At 36.5% G+C, this 23,732-nt stretch overlaps 1 protein-coding gene across 1 annotated transcript in view; it reads left to right on the forward strand.

Moving 5' to 3' along the window:
* Nucleotides 1–19,528, forward strand: part of SEL1L (SEL1L adaptor subunit of SYVN1 ubiquitin ligase) — a 62,996-nt gene extending 43,468 nt beyond the window's left edge. The window contains exons 12-21 of the mRNA XM_037017726.2: nucleotides 792–860; nucleotides 2,256–2,333; nucleotides 3,412–3,474; nucleotides 4,741–4,828; nucleotides 5,134–5,282; nucleotides 6,032–6,197; nucleotides 6,734–6,808; nucleotides 10,372–10,544; nucleotides 13,774–13,902; nucleotides 15,382–19,528. Coding sequence (XP_036873621.2) covers nucleotides 792–860; nucleotides 2,256–2,333; nucleotides 3,412–3,474; nucleotides 4,741–4,828; nucleotides 5,134–5,282; nucleotides 6,032–6,197; nucleotides 6,734–6,808; nucleotides 10,372–10,544; nucleotides 13,774–13,902; nucleotides 15,382–15,591 — 1,200 coding nt within the window. The 3' untranslated portion in view covers nucleotides 15,592–19,528. The remainder of the gene's footprint in view (nucleotides 1–791; nucleotides 861–2,255; nucleotides 2,334–3,411; nucleotides 3,475–4,740; nucleotides 4,829–5,133; nucleotides 5,283–6,031; nucleotides 6,198–6,733; nucleotides 6,809–10,371; nucleotides 10,545–13,773; nucleotides 13,903–15,381) is intronic.
* Nucleotides 19,529–23,732: the final 4,204 nt, after the last annotated feature.

Below are 23,732 nucleotides of genomic sequence, written 5' to 3' on the forward strand. Positions count from 1 at the left end.
TAATATACCTACTATTTTGTGCCTATTCACTGTTAGGCATTCAGTATGCAATGCTAGATACAATAGCTGTGGTCCTTGTCCTTAACAGTGCTTCAAGCTTAATTCAGTATTTTTAAAATGATCATACCAACAAGTATGTAATAAATTGTGATCGTTACAAAGGAGAATTAAAGAGTCCAATAACAAGTTAATGAGTGAGAGATGGCAGTTGTCTCTGGGGAGAAATCGATGAAATGTAAATTGAGCCTGAAAGAAGGTTATTGTAAGGCAAAAAGAATAGTATGTTTATAGTCCTGAGGCAGAAAGAAACATGGCTGGTTTACCCAGAGTACAGAGAGCAAGAGGAAGTAGTACTGATATAAGCAGTGTCTGGTCGCATCAGTATATTTATTCCCTGCAAAGCTACAAGAAGCTGTAAGGACCAGTACGTGGAACAGTTGCTTTGGGTGACCCCAAGAATAAAAGCAGGGAAATTAGGGAGGAGAGAGTCCAGAAGTTCAGGTAAGAGAAAAATGTAGCTTAGACTAGAATTGTGGTAGTGGGGGATAATAGATGGATTCAAGATGTGTTTGATGGTAAAAGTAACAGGACGTAGTGATGGATTGGATATGAAAGGGATGGGGACGTGGGGTGGGTACCTTGAGCAACGAATAGATGTCATATTACCATTTACTTCAGGTGAGATACTGCAATATAACAAGATGTTTTAAATGTTCCTGAAGTAACCATTTTGGCTAAAAGCCAAAGGCAAATTCTATTAAAAACGAATTCTTTTAATTTCTTTCTCACAGAGAGCATTTGACTACTTCAATTTAGCAGCTAATGCTGGCAATTCACATGCTATGGCCTTCTTGGGAAAGGTACTGTACATCCTGTGAATGTGTTACGTAGTAGATGTAGTTGCATAGTGAGCTCATACTGTTTTCAGAATCTACAGTTTACTAAAAATAAACTGGAAATAAAATTTCCAATGCAAGGATTTTATTATACCTAAAGGTAAGTATTATTTTGAGGCATTTTCTTAGATAACTGTAACAAAGAATGTACTCATCAGTATCTTAATTCACTATTGGAATTAGCTATCCCTGTCTGAGCGCCTACTTTTTGTGTATCATACACAATAATGAGAATTTATTTTTTATGCTGTGCAGTTTTTTGCTAAGTTTGTCATATTTGCCTGCTTTATTCCATGCTGAATAGAGGCAATTACAGTTTGTTGGAATCTGTCTGCAGATCTTTAATTGTCTCATCACCCAGCTCCCAGTGTAGTTTTTTCCTCAAGCAAGGAGATCTGTAAGTGTAGAGACATAATGACTACATTCCATATGCCATGGCACAATCTCAAAACTTCTCTTTCATTATTTTGAAAACAAACACAGTGTAAAACAATGGGTATTTTCATCTGTAACCACAGTGTAAACCAGTGGGTATTTTCATCTGTAACCATAAGGCTCCAATAGAATATATCTCAAAGATTTTTACAAATAGAAAATTTTAATCAGTATTTGCCACATGACCACAACTAGGTAATTGGGGCCTGAGAACTTTACATTTAGAAATTGCAACTATTACAGTATAGAAGTTTGTATTCCGCAGCTGTTCTTGTTAAGCATTAAAGAACTTTTCACTCCAGTCCTTTCAATTCTTCTGAGTTCCTAATGAACCCTATCCCTATTTCCTTTGTTGTTTCCTTGGTAAGTACATGGATAAAAACAGTACTGGTCATTCTGTTCTTCTTCCTCTTGGCCTTATTGTCAGGTGCCATACTTGATACTCTACTCATTCAGTGCTTAGAAACTTTTTTAAATAACCGTTTAGTTTTTTTCTTTTTCTGAACTTAAGACCTACCCTTAATCTTGTCCTGGGGAAAGTAGCGGTATAGGAGAGAGGAAAGTGAGCAGTGCTAGCAGCTCTCCTTTTGCTCATTTAAGTACTGATTCCAAGTGATTTATCCACTATTCGATTGCCCTGGAATAGAGTGAGCAAAAAGATTAGAGATTTCTCCTCTTGAGAGTGATCTATGCACTGATCTTATACGTTCATGTTTATAGATAAGTCATAAATTTGATATGACATAGGATATATATGATATAAAAGGTTTAATTCTAAGATTTTGCTTAATTCTGATATCCTTTGAGAACTTTAAACTTTGTTGTAAGGTTTCATGAGATTTAAAAACCAGAATGAGATGAGATAGAAAAATATAATTGGAGAGCAGGTTATAGCTCTTAATAAAATCGGGATGTGTTTTCCAGATGTATTCAGAGGGAAGTGATATTGTACCTCAGAGTAATGAGACAGCTCTTCACTACTTTAAGAAAGCTGCTGACATGGTAAGACCTCATGACTCAGTGTATTGAAATGTACCATATTACTATTATTTTAATAATAAGTCTATTACATTGAAGGGTTAATTGTAATCAGCTCATGCCATAAGCGATTGAAAGTACTTACATAAATATGATTCATGTGAATAAATTGACTGGAAAACTTCCTAATAAGAAAGCAATTTTTTTAGAGATTAGATCATTGAATATTAAGTCTGTTTCATTTTAAATGGGAAGTTTTCTGATCAAAGAAATACTGATTTTAGTAATGAAATTAAGAATTATATAATTTACCGTATTTATATTACAACTTGAGTCCTAAAACTTGAATAATTGACAACCATAATATATAATTTAGGCTTTCTATAATATATAATATATAACTGGCAACCATACTATATAATTTAGGCTTTCTTTATCCCAGAGAAAACTACATATGAATATTAAGACCCTGTATGCCTCCATTGTACGTACATACCTCTTGCCAACTACATGTTATTGTAGTTCTAAATGGCAGTTGAGTATTTCCCAAAGGAACTCTGTGACACTTCTTTAAAGATGGCATCTGCCTCTCCAAGTCTAGGTGAATTCTACATTTTTCTCTGTAGGTATCAAAACAGTGATTTTCATCGCTCCACAGAACTCCAGTAACCTTAAGCATCATTGCCAGCTGATCCCAGTATTCTATTGTTATGTGGCTGGTAACTCTACCCGATGGCATCTTCTTTACTAGGGAGGGAGATTACCAGTGAAAACTACCAAAAAAAAGAAAAAGCGATCTACCTTTAATTTTAAAAAGATTAAATGTGTTGGTCATGTGTTATATCATAAATTCATGGAGCGATGGTCATAAAGTCACGAAAATTCTAAATGAATTTACAATGTACTCTTTTTTAGCAAATTACTAAGAACGCCCCAAATCTCTAAAAGTCAGTATTATGTTTAGCCCTGATGAGGAGAAAATTTTGTTTTGATTTGAAAAGTGCTAAGACATGTTTTGAATATGTTTGTAAATTCTTTCTTTCGTAGTGATTTATTGCATATTTTTTAATGAATCCTTTCACTCATTGTCTCTGGTTTACAGGGCAACCCGGTTGGACAAAGTGGGCTTGGAATGGCTTATCTCTACGGGAGAGGAGTTCAAGTTGTAAGTTTTCTATCTAACATTCTAACTTTAATAGCTGGTGAGGCAGGGAAATATTCTTTAACTAGCTTCCAGTTAGTCTAGGGGAGGCCATTTCATTGTAACCAAAGCTCCGAGGTTGGTTCCCTACCATTCCTCACCCTATTCCTGCCGTACCAGCTGCCTTACAATGGTTCTGCCTCTGGCAGCTCCTCTTGAAGGTGTGAAGCCATTTCTCATTCTTCCACCTGTACTCTCTACCCTGCCTACTCTTCGATCTCACTAAGACTTAAACATATCCTTTGGTACTCTTCACTCAAGCCTAAGAAGATGTTAATCCCTCCCATTTAGGAGGAGAAAAGCTTTCAGTTCTACTCTTTGCCCTCCTTGCTTCTCTGCAGCCCTTCACTGCAAAGCCAAAGAGTGAACTGTATACGCTGCTGCTGTTCACTGTTTAGCTCTTAGCAGTCAGGCTTCTATTCTAGTCACCAGTAACCTGCATGTCAGCTAAGTCCAGTTACACTTGTTTGGTTCTGTGTCACTTGAACTTTCTTCTGTGGAATTCTATGACTCAAGCCCTCATGGTTTTCCTGTACCGTTGTTTTCTCGTTCTGATGTGCTAACTCCTCATGTTGGATGTCCCTGGATTCCCATGGCTGTCCTCTTCTAAATGCTCTCTTCAAGCAATATGTTCTTTTAATCTGGGCCTGAAACTAAGAGCTAAGTCTAGGATTTTATTCTATAGATATTCCCTACACACAGAAGACAGTAATGTGGTCTCATTTTGATTTCTTTTAGCCATTTTAAGACACCACAGTTCAGTAGTGGTCTTTGTTTTAATTTTGTCTATGGATATGTATATTTGAAATCTAATAATCATGCAGTGTTTGACAAACTACACAGGGAAGGAACAAATAAGAAAATAATTTTCCTTAATATTAGAAAAATTGAGGTTTAAAAAGGATTTGTTGGTAATAGAAAAGACATGACTATTTAATAAATCTTGGCCTTGTGTTCCACTGGTGTTACTTATGTTTTCTGAGAAGTAGAGTAGATATACAAAAACTGTTTGCTTTTCTTCACAGTGTCAAATATTAATCCCCTTATGACTTAAAGTATATTACCATCAATATATTATAAAAATTAGAAGGTAGTCCATTTAATGGCTATTTGAGAATAGTTTATGTAGTGCTTCATTAATTCTTTTTAGTGAATGAATCTCCTAACTTAGGAGATTATAAGCCTTTGGAGCTTTCTCATCATGTGATCTCATAACCTCTTTTTCTACAGAATTATGATCTGGCACTGAAGTATTTCCAGAAAGCTGCTGAACAAGGCTGGGTGGATGGGCAGCTACAGCTTGGTTCTATGTATTATAGTAAGTAACATTGGAATTAGTGGGGAATACACCAAAATCTAAATTAACCTATTTTCCATTAGATGCCACTATGATATAGAAATGAGAGCTATTAAATTCTGAATGATAAATGTTCTTCCAATTCAGTGATTTGCTCGTTGTAAATTACATTAATCTGTTAATATACAAATCTTTATTAATAAGGATCACATCTATCCTAAGCAAGAATTCTGAATTCCATTTCATTTTATTCCTCTGTAAAGCTTCTCTAGCAGATACATCTTATTTAAGACTACTCCTGACCTTTCATGTGCCTTTCCTTACAGATGGCATTGGAGTCAAGAGGGATTATAAACAAGCCTTGAAGTATTTTAATCTAGCTTCTCAGGGAGGCCATATCTTGGCTTTCTATAACCTAGCCCAGATGCATGCCAGTGGCACAGGTGTGATGCGATCTTGTCACACTGCAGTGGAGGTAAGGACTTTCTACCCACTTGTATACAGGAAATTAATTTGCCTGCTGGGAAAGTCTGCCATTTTAATTCTGGTTTTCTTTGCATGATTTCTTCAGGAGTAGAAACAGACTCAGCTTACTTGCATTGATACACTGAGGGAAGACTGTGAGGTTCTATGTGTTGCTATCACACTTACTTATTTCATTTGTCTCTCTCCATAAGAATCAGCATTTATAAGGGGAAATATTGTTGTTTGCAGTCTCTCTGGCACCTAAGACAATATCTGAGACAATAGCCAGCATCAAAAAACTGTGTTGAATGAATGTTACAAAGGGGAATGCTAATATCTCCTAATTGGAACTTCTCCTCCTCAGCTCCCATAATTGGGCACTTGAGAGTGACATTGATTAATGCTTAGCAAAGTTTCTAAACCTCTCTATGCTTCAGTTTCCTCACTTGTAAAATGGGGCTGCCAATAGGACTGCATAGAATGGTCCCCTCACGATGATTAAGTGAGATACTGTATATAAATTACTAGAGCAGTACCTGGCCAGAGTAAATGATATGTAATTGTTTGCTTTTATTTTCATTAACCTGTTGTAAAGACTAAGTGAAAACTTCAAATAAATTTTCCTAGATTTGTATATATTTTTAATAAAACTACCAGAGCTTCAAAGAGCAAGCTTAACAGTCAACTTGTAGCCAAAGTGCAAAAATAATTCTCTGGCATATCTTCATTACTGATTTTTTTTCTTTACTATTCTCACAGCTGTTTAAGAACGTATGTGAACGAGGCCGTTGGTCTGAGAGGCTCATGACTGCCTATAACAGCTATAAAGATGGTGACTACAATGCCGCAGTGATCCAGTACCTGCTGCTGGCTGAACAGGGCTATGAGGTGGCACAGAGCAATGCGGCCTTCATTCTCGACCAGAGTGAGATTCATTTTATTCCTGCCTTGAGATCAGAATACAAGGGTTCACGTCAGGTTAACCTGTTTAAAAAAGAAAGGCTGCGAGGAAACTTCATTATTGTTGCAAACAGAACTTAACATACATGCTTAAGATACTTTACTTTGGACCACTAAGTCATCAAAGTTAGTTTTATAGTTAAAGTTGACAGTATGAATAGATTTGACATTCACCATAAAATTAATTGCTTTCAGTGAATACATTTTTCAAAGTACAGAAGATATGAAAACATTGTTTTTCCAGCAGTATGTAGATCCCTAGAGGTGGCTCATTACTGATTCTGTTGATAGTGGTGTACTGAATGCAGGGGTTCCTGTGCACTCCATGTTTTATGCTAATACCTTTTTAATTTCAGTACATTACTTGTTCATTTAATATTTATTTTATGTCCGTTCTTACTTAAATTATTTACCACTTATCCACCCTAGTTTGTAAATGAAGCCTAAAAAGTCTAGTGCCTTTCCTTAAGAGCCTTATTTGTGTTTCATCTTTCCCTGTAGGAGAAGCAACCATAGTAGGTGAGAATGAAACTTACCCCAGAGCTTTGCTACACTGGAACAGGGCCGCCTCTCAAGGTGAGTGGTTGGTTTCTAGGACAAGATTTCATCTAGGAACCTTTCTTTATTGTTTTTTGGGTTTGTTTGTTTTTTTTAAACTTCCATTAAGATTAAATCCTGTCAGTTATCACTTTAAAATTAAGCAGAGATGAACATAGATGCAAAAATTCTCAACAAAAGATTAGTAAACCAAACTGAAAAATACATCTAAATGATCATCTGTCATGATCCAGTGGGATTTATTCCAGGGATACAAAGATGGTTTAATATTCGTAAATCAGTATCATTCACCACATCAACAGAAAGGATAAAAACCACATGATCATCTCAATAGATGCTGAAAAAGCATTTGACAAATTCAACATCCATTCATGATAAAAACTCTCTACAGAATGGGTATAGAGGACAAGTGCCTCAACATAATAAAGGCCATATGACAGACCCACAGCTACATCATACTGAATCATGAAAAGCTAAAAGCTTTTCCTCTGAGACCAGGAACAAGGCAAGGATGTCCACTCTCCACTTTTACTCAACGGAGTAGTGAAGGTCCTAGCCACAGCAATCAGACAACACAATGAGATAAAAGGCCTCCAAATTGGTAAGGGAGAAGTGAAGCTGTCACTTTTTGCAGATGACATACATAGAAAACTTAAAGATTCCACCAAAAAAATACTAGAACTAATAACTGGATTCAGCAAAGTTGCAGGATGCAAAATACACAGAAATCTGTTGCATTCCTATATATTGAAAATGAACTAGTAGAGAGATCAGAAAAAAATTCAATTTACAATTGCATCAGTAAGAATAAAATACCTAGGAATAAACCTAACCAAGGAAGTGAAAAGCCTATACTCTGTAAACTATATGACATTAATGGGGGAAATTAAAGAAGACACAAATAAGTGGAAATCTATCCCATGCTCATGATAGGAAGAATTAATACTGTCAAAATGGCCATCCCAAAGAAATTTACAGGTTCAGTGCAATCCCTATCAAAACTGCAGCAACATTTTTCAGTAAACTAGAACGAATAGTTCTAAAATTGATAGGGAACCCCAAAAGACCCTGAATAGCCAAAGCAATTCTGAGAAAGAGGAACAAAGCTGAGGGGATTATGCTCCGTGACTTCAAGCTATACTGCAAAGCAATAGTAATTAAAATATACGGTATTAGCACAAGACTAGACCCAGAGATCAATGGAACAGAATAGAGAGTCCAGATATAAACCCACACATATATGGTCAATTAATATACAATAGAGGAGCCATGGATTTACAATGGGAGAAAGAAAGCCTCTTCAGTAACTGTTGTTGGCAAAAGTGAATAGCTCCATGAAGGAGAATGAAATTGGATTACTGCGTAACTCCATACACAAAAGTAAACGCAAAATGGATCAGACCTGAATGTAAAATGTAAAACCATAAAACTCTTAGAAGAAAATATAGGCAAAAATCTCTTGAATGTAAACATGAGCAACTTATCTCCTTGAGCAAGGGAAACAGAAGCAAAAATGAACAAGTGGAACTACATCAAACTGAAAAGCTTCTGTACAACAAGGGATACCATCAATAAAATAAAAGGCATCCTCTAGTAAGGGAGAATATATTCATAAACGACATATCTGATAAGTTGTTAACATCCAAAACATATAAAAAGTTCATATTCCTCAACACCAAAAAAACAAATAACCTGACTAAAAAATGGGCAGAGGACCTATACAGACATTTCTCCGAAGATGAAATACAGAGATGCTCCACACTGCTAATCATCAGGGAAATGTGAATCAAAACCACAGTGAGATACCACCTCACAGCAATTAGAACGGCCACTATCAAAAAGACAAAAAACAAGTGTTGGTGAGGATACGGAGAAATGAAAGCCCTCCTACACTGCTGGTGGGAATGTAAATTGGTGCAGCCACTGTAGAAAGCAGTATGAAAGTTACTAAAACTAAAATAACCATTTGACCCAGTGATTCCACTTCAAGGAATTTACCTGAAAAAAACAAAATCTCTGATTCAGAAAGATATATGAACCCCTATGTTTACTGCTGCATTATTCACAATAGCCAGGATATCAATAAATGAATGGTTAAAGATGTGGTACATAAACACAATGGAATATTATTCAGCCATAAAAAAAATCCTGCCACTTGTAACAACATGGATGGATCTAGAGGGTATTATGCTAAGAGAAATAAGCCAGGCAGAGAAAGATGCCATACGATTTCACTTATTTGTGGAATATAAATACAAAGCAAAACAGAATGAACAAAAATATCAGTAGATTCATAGAAGTAACTGGTGGTTACCATGGGGGTGGGAGGGTAGAAGGAGACAAAGGGGCACAAAAATTCTCAATCATAATGTAGATTGGTCATGTGGATAGTAGTACAGCATGGAGAATATAGTCATTGACTCTGTAACATCTTCCTTTGTTGACAGATAGTAGCTGTACTAGTGGGAGGGAGAATTCAGTAATATGGGTAACTCTTGAACCACTGTGCTTGCACCCTTGGAAATAATTTGTGTATCAGCTGTATTTCAACTTGAAAAATTAAGCAGAGATACTAATTATTTGCTTATTTTTTTTGCAGCATGATTAGTATTTATTCTTAAAATGAAAGTTCTAGTTCCAGGGTTTCTAAGTTGAATTCCAAGGTCTTTTTTTTTTTTAAGGTATCATTGATAAACACTCTTACGAAGATTTCACAAGAAAAACAACGTGGTTATTACATTCACCCTTATTATCGAGTCCCGCCCATACCCCATTGCAGTCACTGTCCATCAGTGTAATAAGATGCCACAGAGTCCCTATTTGTCTGTGAGCTTCACTGTCTTCCCTATGACCCCACATACACCATGTGCACCAATCATGATACCCCACAACCCCTGTCTCCCTCCCTCCTCATCCCCCTACCCCCACCCCTCCCATTTGGTAACCACTAGTCCCTTCTTGAAGTCTGTGAGTCTGCTGCTATTTTGTTCGTTCAGTTTTGCCTTGTTGATGAACTCCACAAATGAGGGGGAAATCATTTGGTACTTGTCTTTTTCTGCCTGACTTGTTTCACTGAACATAATACCCTCTAGCTCCATCCATTTGTTGTGAATCACATTTATGTCATATTGTGGTTTACTCTTTCGTGTTTAGTTTGAGCCAGTATATTATATAAAATTAGAATTCAGTAGAATGCATAATAGAGTATCAGTCTAAAATCCAAAAGATTTTAAACTTCTCCCACTCTTCTTTGTTCAAATATTTCTTTTTCTCACATACTCCTCTCAGCATTCTTTCTCCAAGCCTGTCCCTTCTCTAAACCTGAAACGATGGTCCAGTAGAACTATTTAAACTGTAAATGGCATGATGGGTCAAAGCATGATAACTTGAAGAGTATTATTAGTGACATAGGGAGTATACCCACCTTGTTTAACCTCTCCCTGACTATTACAAAGCCTTCTTCAAAAGACAAAACTTTGTGTTTAGATTTTTTACTCTATTTATAGTTAGGCTGAAGGATTTGTTATAAAGTGTGTGTACTACAAATTAAAATTCTCTTTGCATTTAACTTTTGTTTTAAGGCTACACTGTGGCTAGAATTAAACTTGGAGACTACCATTTCTATGGATTTGGCACTGACGTAGATTACGAGACCGCATTTATTCATTATCGTCTAGCATCTGAGCAACAACACAGTGCACAAGCTATGTTTAATCTGGGATACATGCATGAGAAAGGACTAGGCATTAAACAGGTGAGCATGGCTTCAAAAAACTGTTTGGATGATATAATTGTGATGTGGGGGAACCATCTACATTTTTATAGAAAATAGGCTTTCTTTGGAATGTGCTCAGATTTTAGATACTAAGTTATGAGACAGTTTTGTAATATTTCAAAAGACTGCCCTTGCCTCTTGGAGCACACACATACATATCAATATCCACACTGTGTATTTAGGATATTAAGCCAAAGACCGATTCATTAAAATGGAAATGCAATGCTATACCTATTAATAATTCTTTGTTTGAAAACTACCTGGCCATCTTCAGCCAAGTTCTGTTCTAAATTAGTGTAAAATGGAGTAGGATGTTTTTTACTGATACACTTATTTCTGATTCTTGTATCTTCCTGATAAAGTCTAACGTGCCTTAGATCCTATGGCCTTAAGTTTTTGCCTGTGTACCCTTAGAAGAATTTTGAAAAGTTGCACATCTTGTACATTTTTGACATTTAAAGTTTTTCATCCAAAGTTTTAAAGGGTCTAAAGTCTAGCTATTTTAAACACTAACTTTTAAAAAAATAAAATGCTAAATTACTCTAAATATCAAAATAATTTGACCCTATTCTTAATTTTTGAAAAATATTACAGCAAATTCATTAAGTGAAAGCTATCTTTTCCTTTTCTCCCTGAACTTACATTTTCAATTCATTATTCCTACAAAATTATATACAAATGTTTTTAATGCTTATATATTTTACTGATCTCTCTTTCATGCATATCTGAAACAAATATATAAATTCAAATTCTGTATTTTATTTCCTTTGATTATAGACTCTTAAGTGTTGACAGATTCTTGAGATATTAGTCATAGTTGGTCAATTAATACAGTATTGATCAAATCAACATGATACAAATTTTGGTAAGTTTTTACTTTTGTGGTAATTATGGAAAACACATCTTTTGATGAGATGGAGCATTTTTTTAATTAGCTTAAATATTAATTAAATTTAGCATTAATTCCATTTTTTTTTAAATATATCACAAAAATCAGTGCATGGAAGTGGAAAATTTTATTATAGGAAAGTCACTTAATTATTTAAACTGCTTTAGAGTTGTATGCTGTCTTAGAATACTGTAAACTGGGTGGCTTAAACAACAAATTTATTTCACTCAATTCTGGAAGCTGGGAAGTTGAAGATCAAAGTGCTGACAGATTTGGTGTCCTGTAAGGACCTGCTTCCTGGGTCAGAGAGAGCTGTCATCTTGCTTTGTCCTAACATGAGGAAAGAGCAAAAGACAGCAGCAGGCTCTTTAGAAAACTTTTAAGGATGCTAATTCCATTCATAAGAGCTCTACCCTTATGGCCTCTTCTGATCCTAATCACATCTCAGAGACCTCACCTCCTAAAACCATCACATTAGGCAGTAGGATTCCAAGATCTGGATTTGGAGGGGACACATTTAGTCCATAACACCTGCCAAAAAATCAGAGCGATCTGTCATAAAAATTATCTTTAATGATATCATGTGCCAACTTGGTTAAGTCCTCCTTTTGTTGAAGGAAAAGAATTGGAAACTAGGATGTGTTCCCTGATCATTGGAATCATTCACTTTCTCAGATAAGACTTTACCAAGCTTTTTCAAATGATACCCCTTACTCTGTCACTTACAGACACTTTGTTGACCTATAATGTGCTTAAGAGAAAATTGTTCATTTCATTTTTCCAGATGGACTGTTTTTTTTGTCAACATGCTTTTCATCTTATCATATTTTAATATTAGTTTTATTTAATTCCATATGTAAATTTTGATATTTTATATTAGATAGTTGAATATAGTTTTATCAACCCTCTGGAACTGCAGGCTGAGTGCATACAATTGATGGAAGATCTCTGCCATGTAATTGAAAGTAATTATTGACACCTTTCTTCATTGTCAAACCAGTCAGCCAAATCAGACTTAGTTTCTTCCAGTCTGATTTCATTTTTAATTCAAATAAACTTAATATGTTTTTGATGACTAATAAAAATACCACACATAACTTTTGGTTTTCATGAGATAGCACTTAGTAATAACTTACTAAAAGCAACCAAAATGAAGGTGGTAAAACTGTTTTTATAATACATTGTAAGACAAAATCAGTGTGCTTTTCTCAGTTTGTAAATCAATCATGTATAAACTGGAATTATTTCATTAGTTTTTATAACATACCATGATCACCTTTTCCCATTTTTTTCCTATTAGCGAAAAAGACATTGATATTATTCAAAACTAAATCCGTTCAGCATTTAGTATAGCCAGAAATATATTAAGTATTAAATAAGATGGGGATTGGTTATAATTGGAACAAATAAGTCAGGATGTGATTGCTAAATGATGATTCACACAGTGTCCACATTATCACGTAAAGTTTGATCCATGATCTTGAAAAACAGCAGCCCCAAATTTTTTGTTATATATTTTTTTAAATCGAAGACATTATCCATACATTTACTGTTGTTTGAAGGCACTCTTCTTTGTAGCCAATGACATGCCCTAGGGACAAGCTTAGGGTAATTGCTGAAAGTAACTGCTATATTTACATATGGAAAAAGTCATTTTAATGTTTAGCCTTTCTTTCCCATGTCTCTTGACATTCTTTCCTAGGAGGTTGGCATTCTTTGACAATAGTCAGGGCATGGAAGAAGTGAGGTTGTTAAATGAAAATTTATAGTGGCCCACCGTCCCATCTACATATGTCTAATACAAAACACTCCTATCTAGGACAAAGTTAATGATGACTTGTTTGTGCCTTTAAGAAAGGTGTCCAAGACAGGGCAACACAGCATGCAAGGTCTTGAACATTGTGCAGGTACCCATGGGAAATCTTGAGTACATCTACCCCAGTTTCAAAGTCGCAGCTCCAAATAAACCAGAAATTGCTTACAATGACTGGTGTTTTAAGTAGGAAAAAATTAACTTGAGAATTTTAGGTCACCCCTGGGAATTTCCAAGTGACAGTATTATGCACAGATGTATCTGCACAGCAAATGGGGTGTCAGATGGAGGAACATGAATTAAGTCTTTTTTTTTTTTTTCAAAATTAAGCAGATAGTTAAGGAAATACTACCCTTTAAATTAAAGCTTAGATTTTTTTTCTTTAGGTAGGGACATTTTAAAATGAAAACTTGAAAGGTAAAATAAATTTTCCAAATATATAAACTAAATAATAATTATTTTTATTTTAAAGAGAGGTAAATTTTGTTTTATTACCTATATTATAGGATATTCACCTTGCAAAACGTTTTTATGACATGGCAGCCGAAGCCAGTCCAGATGCACAAGTACCAGTCTTCCTAGCACTCTGCAAATTGGGCGTGGTGTATTTCTTGCAATACATACGGGAAACAAATGTAAGTGGACTATGCCTCTTTTATAAAGTACCAGTGATGTAATTCTCAGTGTGGTGGGTTGAGAACTGAAAGAAGTTGGGGGGAGGGGAGGAGTGTCCTGCAAGTGGTCTGTTCCCTTCTGCTCCCGCAGGTGAAGTGCCAGCAAACCTCATCGCGGCGAATGTAGCCACAAAGCAATTAGCTCTCGTGTATTTGACAGTGGTTCCCGAAGCTAAAGATTTTTCATGGCATGGATGTAGATGTTTCTGGCTTAAGGAGAATTGAGACTAACCCATGGCAATTTGGTACAATAGTTAACTAAATTGAGTAAGCATTAAATCAGATGAATACCTATTAATGACTCAGACCAGCCTCTTAAAAAGAGAATTTTTTAAAAAAGGAAGAAGTACTTGAGAACCTGCCCAGGCTGTTGTACTTTGGATTCTTTCGATAGTGAAACATATTAAAAACACCACTGAAATTTTCTTCTCTAAAAATACCTTGAACTATTTAAATAAGCTGATGGTAGAAACCTAGTAGAAGATGGGGTACTCATTCCCCTCAACTTTAGTTACCAATACTTATGTGTAGGTGCTCTTGGTTCTCCAGTTTCACGTTTTGTTTATACTATCTGTAGTTCTTCATAACGAATTAAGTGATGCAGCATTTAACTCTGAAGGTCCTTAAAAGTATACAGAAACAAGGGCCATTTAACTTTATTCTCGACCAGAAAAGGATGTTGTTTCAACTTTCAGTTAATATTTTTTAGAATGGGCTGACACACCATTTCCCTCCTATGTGGCTCCAGCATCTATAAAGAAAAATTTAGTTACTTCTGGCTTTCGCAGCCCTAGCCCATGCTACTGTGGTCCTCCACGTATATATAAGGCTGCAAAAGACAGGAGGTGTTGGGCTCTGTCCTCCCAGTTGTTTATACATTTGTAATGGCAAATTCATAATTGCTTGTTAGTGTGAGCCAGGGTGTGGTGTACCCTCTGCCAATTGAACAATCTCTCTTCCTTCAATTAAAAAGCTAATAGCATGGCGGTCTGCTGTTTCTCAGGACTGTTTCAGATCCTTGTCTCACAGATTTTAAAACTAATAAAACTATCAATTGCAGGCTAGGATTTGGTCTTGCAGTACATCATACTAAGAATATTACATCTTTGTTCTCAAAATCTCCCATTGAGGGTATCTCTTCAGGACACACACACACACACACCACTGTCCCCAGTGTGCCTTTCAACTATTTTCTTGAAAAATGCTTGGGGAATTAGGGCAGTAGATTACTGATGGGACGGAACCCTCTACAGTCAACTGTTATGCAGTAATAGCTCAGTTCCTGACACAAATTTCTTGAGTTTTATTGGAAAGCTTTTAACCTATTGTAAAACCAATTATGTTAATAAGTTCTGCATTTATTTCTAATTTGTGATGTAACTTTCCTAGTTTCTCCTCTGACATTTGAGTGATGATAATGACTTTTATATTCTCATTAAGATTCGAGATTTATTCACTCATCTTGATATGGACCAGCTTTTGGGACCTGAGTGGGACCTTTACCTCATGACGATCATCGCGTTACTGCTGGGAACGGTTATAGCTTACCGGCAGAGGCAGCACCAAGACATGCCTGTCCCCAGGCCTCCAGGGCCACGGCCAGCGCCTCCACAGCAGGAGGGCCCACCAGAGCAGCCACCGCCACAGTAACAGCCACTGTGGGCAGCCTTGATCAGTGACAACCAAGGAGATTGTTTGCTGAGAACACTTGCATTTGATTTACAACTTTGGATCAGTGGCCATCTCCTGGAAGAGGCACATGGAAGCATTGAATTCCTAAAGCTGCTTAGAATCTGATGCCTTTATTTTCAGGGATAAGTAACTCTTACCTAAACTGAATGTTTGTTTCAGTGCCGAATGGAATAACAACTCTCAATGGCTTTCCTTGTTTCTTCTCCTTCTCATTTTATTCTTGTTCTTTTTTTGTTTTTCTGGAAACATGAGACACAGTCACGTCTACTCTTATCCAGCTCTCTTTTCTGGGTCCTTTGGGTTATTCGCTCAATGTGCATAAGTTCTTCTATCAACCACCTTTAACGTCTTCTGCATCGACACTAAAAACTGATCAATGTAAAAAAGAAAACCCAGTTAGTTGAAAGTTTAACCTTAACATGTTTGAAAGTCTGAAACTAGAACTTGCCTTTTAAGTAAAAAAAAAAACAAAAAAAAAAAAACACTTCAGAATGTTTCAGAACATCAATAACTGAGAAACTTTACCAATCCACATGCAAGTATACATATTCAGCATATTGTTAATTTATAAGGGACATTTGGGAGATTTCCTATTACCAGTGACTGTCCTGCTTTTTACCATACTTCCCTCCTTCAACAACTGAAAGGCCTTGTTAAAGAGTTTCATGTGACCTTCACTTCTCTGAAATGGAATATATGAGACATTGTGAACCAACTCCTTGAGCTAACATGTGAATTTGTCCCACCTACTCAATATAATTTGCTTGTTTGTTTTGAGTGTATAGAGCTTGGATCTGGAAGCCAGAGGATGGACTAAGTGAAAGAAATTAGAAGATAATATGAAAGAACTCTGGGTGGGATACTAAGATCATAGAAACACTTTCCTGAAAGTTGAAGCATTTGTTCCCAGGATTTATTTTACTTTGCATTTCTTATTGCAAAAGAATAGATCACCCTCCTGAATTCTTTAAATATGAAATGTCATTGCCAGAATATGGCATGCAGTGACTACCATTATAATACTAAAACTCAGAGGCTGTAAGATGCGTTAAATTCAGCAGTTGAGGAAAGCTCAAGCCTGTGTATCCTGTTCAGGTAGATTTTATCTCTGCAGTTTTATACTACAGTAGAAAGTCATTCCCTTGCATAGTTACCATATTCCCGCTGTTAACATTAGGGAAATGAAGGGAATTGTGTGTTAAATAGTATGGAAGAAAAACAACAGAGAACAGAACTTCATTTATCATAAAAATGAAAAAATTTAAACCAAATTTGTTTTCTTTTGTCAGATGGTGGTATTCACCAACCTACATCTAGTCTGAGACTGCCCGAGTATCTGAGCAGGCTTTCTGTGCCTGCTGACCTCACTCTGTATTAATGTTTATGCTTTTTCCATAATCACCCATCTGCCAGAAAACTTGAAGTTTATTAACTGTAGAGTTGTAAGACTTTGGATTTTGAATATTTAGAACTAGATTTAATTAGTCTGTAATGAATATGAAGGCTTTAAATGTGATGTTGTATGCTTTTTTGTGTGTGTTTAGAGTATTACGAGAAACCTGGTAAGCAAACTTTCCTCCCAAATAATTACTTCCAAAGTTGAAGAGGTGGCCATGGAGAGAACCATATGTATAAAAGCATATCTGAAAGGTAGGAAATTTTACTCTGAAAAGTGTAATATCATTTGGGGCATCTCTTAAATATTAAGACTTGTTTGATGTCTTAACACTGAGATTTGAGTGCAGTTGGTGCAAGATGTTGGCGACTTTGCCACTGCCTCCTCTCCCACCCTTCAAATAAGTCGAGTCCGTTGTGGCAGCCACACTTCATTTCAGAGGAACTGTTTTAATTTAGTTAAGTGTTTTAAAATCCTCTAAGATGACTAAACCTTTACCATCCACCTCATTTCTCCTTTCACAATTTTTAATTCCTATCTCTACTTCCCTCATTAGTATGTTGAAAAAGCATTTTGTAAGACAGCGTGCGCCTGTAGCTAGGTGGCAAAGCACTGTTTTTCCCACAGTAATAGACGTCCCATGAGTTTACCATTTGCCATGTCCTTTTTATTTCTACTATTACAAACATCCTTTTCTTGGCTTTTTTGCACCTCCTGTTTTACCCTGGGTCATATGCTACTGGAAATTGGAAGGGTATCTTTAAAATAACTTGGTTCCTATGGCTTCATGACTCCAGTCCTTACGGCTGTCTCAAAATACTTCACTCCCTTTTTGTTCATGGGACATGATACCTAAGCAAATAGGAACTGGGTTTGGTGTTTCTCCTAAAATAATGCTCAATATTTACCTAATCAAATGGCATCCATTTGAATAAAATGACCGTAACTAAAGCTAGTTAATGTCAGTGACATTAAACTAACTCCAGGATTCAGGAGTTTTAATGTTAGAATTTAGAGTTAGCAGCTAGAGTGTAGCTTCATTTCTCCTTGGCAGCCTGTCCCCAGGACCCCGTTGATAGTCTTGTCTTCCTGCCTTTGAAGGTGATACAGTGGTGGTCTACTTAGTTATCTTCTCCTGTTATCTGCTTTGTTGGTTAGTAAACTGTTTTAATCTTGAGGCTATCATTTTACTTTTATTTTATGTTACAAAGGTAGCATTGGTCTTCAGATTTTTTTCTTTCTGTGTTTGAAGTTTTTGTTTCTGTTTTCTGAGTTAAGTGTATTTTTGGTTAATATTCAGTGGCACGAAGAAAGTAAAAAGCCCCTTTTTCCCCCAAAAATTCACTATTTAGCTCTTAAATGAGGTTAATTTATGAATCACTAATCTTAAATACTCTTGAGAATTTGTTACCTTGTGCATATAAGGTTAATTTGTGAAAGTTTTACTACTAAGCTGTTTTATCTCTGTATCATTGAGAAGTTTTAGAGACTTCTACCCGTGATCTGGTGATGACCTGATACTTTATTTAACTAAGCAGTTGCTGTTGCCTCCAGAAAACTTAAGTATTTTGTATAGAAATTTTTTTTTTTTTGCTTTGTTTTTCCCTCCTTTCTTTGTTCTTCAAACCAGTGTTTTGGAAGTACGCATGAAAGCCTGTAAGTGAAGAACACAACTCTTCATGTGTAGCATGTGTATTATCATTTAGCTACATCTGCAAAAGACTTCCTTTACAGAGGTTAGGACTAACATTTCACATGCACATTTCAAAACAAAATGCTTCAGATAAACAGCCCCTTTACCTGCCAAGAGGAGCATTGTGGGCTGCACTTGCCCCACTGACAGCTAGGATTTGTTTTGAAAGTGGATTTAATATTTATTGCACAATATTATGACTAGTGTGCAAGAAATAAACTCTTATTTTCATGAAAATTTTTTCATCACTCATTACTCTCGAAAAAAAGTGAAAATATAAATTTCTGAATACCATATTGTCCGAGGCACTACCTGATTTTTAAATGCGTAGTAGTCATTGAAAAGAAGTTAAATTTCTCTGTCTTGGTATTTAAAGAAAATCTAAAATATCCCAAGTAAAAATCATTTGTATTTTAAAATGACTGTTTGTACAAGTAAATACTGATTTTGTGCGCATGAGAAGGGTATCTTGGTTGTGTGCAGAGAGTCATCTCAGATGTACCATTTTTCCTATTTGGAATGACAAACAAGCTGACACTATGATTAAAAAAAAAAATCAAAATGTTCACACGATCAAGGTATAACCACTATCAATATTTAGGAGAAATTTAAAAGGCCATAAGCTGGCATTGGAAGGAACACCACAACAGACTTTTTTGTAAATTTATTTTGTATTTAATTAAATACAGTATAAAGGCTGGTGAAGTGTAATATAATTGTGTAAACAAATCTTGTTAATAGAGAGATGTACAGATTCATTTTGTACTGTATCTTGAAACTTGTGAAATAAAGAATCCACCTCTGGTTATCCTGTATGCGGTAATGTACCATGAACAAGCCCTTTTCGGTCACACTGGTTTTTAACCTGAATCATTTCAGTGTTTAATGGTCCTTTCTGGGATTTCCTAAGCTTCTGCAAACATTCATGTAGGGCAGTTTGAATCCATCTTTTATTTATTGTCAACCTCTGAAATTCAGATTTCTATACATTGAATTTTGTCCTAGGGAGAATAGGAATTTGCCAAGAAGTGTTACCTTTTTTTTTTTTTTGCATTACAAAATGATCCCCACAATAAGTCTAGTTACTGTCTGTCAACATACACAGTTATCACAGTATCATTGGCTATGTTCCCTATGCTGTACATGACATATTCATACTGATATCATAAGTGGGGGATTGTACCTCTTAATCCCCTTCACCTATTTCACCCTGTTACTGTTCTTTTAAATCTGAGATCTTTGACTTCAGTCAGCCTCTGCTGATTATAGGAAAATGTATCTAAAGTTTGCTTATGCACTGCCTTGTCCCAGAAAGTTTTTAAGAGGGCTTACAGAGCCTCATTCAATACAGTGATAAAATTTACATAAAATAAGATGATCTAAGAAAAGGAGAAATGAAAAAAAAGACAAACTGAGAGTGAACTTTAAACACAAAATACATGTTATAAGTGGGCTATAAATTATAACTTCCTAGCAGCCAGCTCAAGAAGGAAATTGAGCTAAACCATTCCCAGCTTAGAAGCATCAGATCCTTGGATAAAAAGTCTGGATGATACAGACTGTGGCAAGTGAGAAATTGGATCTCTGATTTTACTTCTGGAAGCACAGCCACCCCAGATGACCTTGACTGACCTCTGAGAAGTCGGACTTCAGAGCCACAACATCAGCGGTTTGACCATTCATCCTGGAGTTGGGTGTAATGCCTATTAACCACTTAGCCCCTCTCTGACAAGTATCTGAATGAGTCCTTGGTCTTCATTGGATGCAATGTGGTGAGAAAGCCTCTCTCCTTTAACTTCCTTTATGACACCAATTTTGATTGGTTATGCTAGCCTTGAAATACTATGTTAGAGCATATACATGAATGTATGCATGCAAAAAATTAATATTTCTGTAGTAGAAACTGAAAAAAGATGTTTTATTTTATGGCTATTTTCCAAATACTTGAATAGTCAAGTAAAAATGAGCTTTATAATTTACCAGTTCAAAAGGAGGTGCTGCTATATTACGGATCTTGTATATTTTTTCCCACATCATTTCTGCCACTACTTAGAAAGTCATCAGGTTAAAAATTCTACCAACTTGGTAATTTATTATTAATATTATATTTTTAGCAGAACTCTGATTTTCCTAGTGGCCAAATGTTTAATTTCTTTTAAACATGTCCTATTGTTAATGCTGAATTGTGTATTCAATCCTACTTCTAAAAACCCCACATAATTTTTTCCCATGTAATTTGAGTAGAATATGTTCAGTTAATTGTCTTTGGAACATTTGTATAAATGTTTTGTTTTTGCTCAGTCAAGTTTCCTTTTGCCTTCTATTTCCCAGTACAACTCTATTAATTCATCTGTCAAGATTGAAAATAATTTCTCCTAACTCTGATAGGTAGGTAATAGGTATGAGATTTTAATAAGTATCCTAAACAAGGGTGCCAACTTTGAACATAAAAATGCCAGTGAGTCTTACATGATTCACGATTTAAACGTGAACAACAGAAACCTCCATTCTTGGAAACAGATTTATTTTAAGATGTGAAAGCACAGCTGTGAGTTTCAGAGTTGACACATCTGGGTTTCCCCACTCTTCCCCCATGCCCTTGCCTATAATGTTTTTTCCTTAGAAAAGTTTGAGTTTTTTTCTAAAAAACATTTTTGAAATGAATAAAAGCTAACCCTGATTGTTCAAGGGAAAAGGGAGTGGAGGGAATCAACCAGCTGTTCTTATTTCCCTTATATATACTAATAAAGAATTTACCTGACTATCTCCAGCCTATGCATACGTGTTATCTTTTGCATACTGTTTGGGCAAGGTTCTTTGGCTAGTAACATCTTACATAATGCACAGAAATTTACTGCCAGAGCAGAGAGGTGAGAACAGCATACTCTTTTCCTGTGGTCCCTACGTTGACTCTGAGTGAAATAAATGCCGTAAGTGAAACTGTCTACACGGGAGCTGAGAACAGTGCCTTTATTACTTCAAAGGCAAGGAAAAGAGTAATTGAAGAAGCCTTAAGTTTATGTAATTGGTGTCTGTATTTCCTCACTCATTTGCAACTTAAAAGTAACTGAAACCACAGAACTAGCTTAATGGATACTTAGTGTACACAGGTTTGTTAAACCAAAGAAGACTATTAGGTCTCACCAGAGACAACAAAGTAAGTTAGGGGCAGGACATTTATGCCTTAGATCAGTGAAATAGAAGAAGCCACAAACGAGGATGAAACCCTAATGTTGACTACAGAAAAATTAAGTTGCATCCTATTAGACCCATTACCACTAATGAAGGGGGCTTTTTAATTGTGTTACCATTCCAGCATGGGTCATGATGACAAATAGGACAGATGCATAAGGGAAGGGTCCACACAACCTCCATGGTCCACTGGTGGGTCTTGCATTCTCAACAGTTCTCCCATTGACTCTCCTGAGTTGCCAAGTCCCTTTATAAAAGATTAATGATCAGTACTGACAACACTGAATGGCCCTGAAATGCAAAAGAAGGAAAGGATGCCACAGAAAGAGGGAAAAGAAATCTCTTGACTGGGCTCTGGTCCCAGCAGTGGGTCGATGACCATGCGCAAGCCACTGACTTTACACACACATCCCAAGATTTTGCTGAATTATCATTAAGGACCTATCAAGCCCTTGAAGGTCTTAAATGCCAAAAGCAATTGAACTGACATTTTTTTTTACTGACACCCAACTCTACAGGACCTCATGGAAGAAATGACATACTCCACTGACCTAAGAGACTTGGCTCTAAATAATTTACGGATAATGTTGTCCTTTAGGTTAAAAGGCTCAGTCTTAAAATTTATAACAGGGTTTCACTTTGTCACTCATTCAACAGTTTTTATGAATCACCTACTGAATGAATCACATCCCAGGCACTGAAATGTACGTGAATTTAAAGAGAAGTAAGAACAGGTCTTGTGCTCTGGGGGTCACCATCACCATTTGACTGAGCACAGGATATGAATATGTGACAAGCACTAGGTGCTTTACATACATTACAGAATTTTAAATACCCCATGATGTTGGTACTAGTCACATCATTCCCTTGTAACATATTAGGAAATGGAGCTTAAGCTAAGCCAATTTTCTCAAGGTCACTCACCTAGTAAGTTACAAAATAAATTCAAATAAGACTCTTGACTATAAAACCCAAGCTAAATGGCATGGTATGCTGTCCCCCTAATGCAGCACGGTGAGGCTTATAGTGGAGGTGTGAACACCGTGCTTGGGGAACCAGGAAAGTAACAACAAAATGTACAAGTCTCCAGTTTGCATGTCAGCCTTGCTCCAGTCCATGCGGACATGCTGTTCTAGTTTCAGCATGTGCTGCGAAAGCAGCATTTACAAGCACCTACTGTTGCTTTAAAAATTGTAAAGACATTAAAAAAAACATCTAGAGCACACCAAGATTGGCTTATCACTGCTTCGCCAGGTCTGGGGCCTCCACTGGGGTGGCTTGAAATGCTTGGGGAGCTATAAATCGGGGATTTATGCATTTTTCTGTTTTGATATCTTCCAGGGCCAAAATACCCAAGACGGCTGCTTAGCTCACCCCTGGTGCCCAGGCTGGGATGGCCAAACAGCTGGGCACTGGGCAGCATCCCCCTCTCTGTGGGGATCTCAGGGTCCATAAAACTGCCTCCAAATGAGCATTCCAGGAACTCAGCTGGAGCTGCAAAGCTTCCTGGGACCTGGCCTCAGGAAGCCCAAACATCATTTCCACTGCATCCTGCTGGTCAGTGTGTCACTTGGGCCAGACTGAAGGGTGTGGGGCAGAGGAATAGACTCCATCTCTCAGCTGAGGCTTGGTATGGCTGGACAGAGAAGGAAGGAGGTGATGATGGCCATCGTAGATAGGCTGCCCAATCGCACATTCATCTTCCTTTACAGCGTCAGCAGTCTGTGAGGTTAACAGTCTGTTGGTTATGGAAATCATCTTCATGATAACTTCTCTCTATACAGCTCCCACTCTTGGTACCAAGTGCAAGCTCATGCC

Source organism: Manis javanica, chromosome 8, assembly GCF_040802235.1.
Source record: "Manis javanica isolate MJ-LG chromosome 8, MJ_LKY, whole genome shotgun sequence".
NCBI lineage: Eukaryota > Metazoa > Chordata > Mammalia > Pholidota > Manidae > Manis > Manis javanica.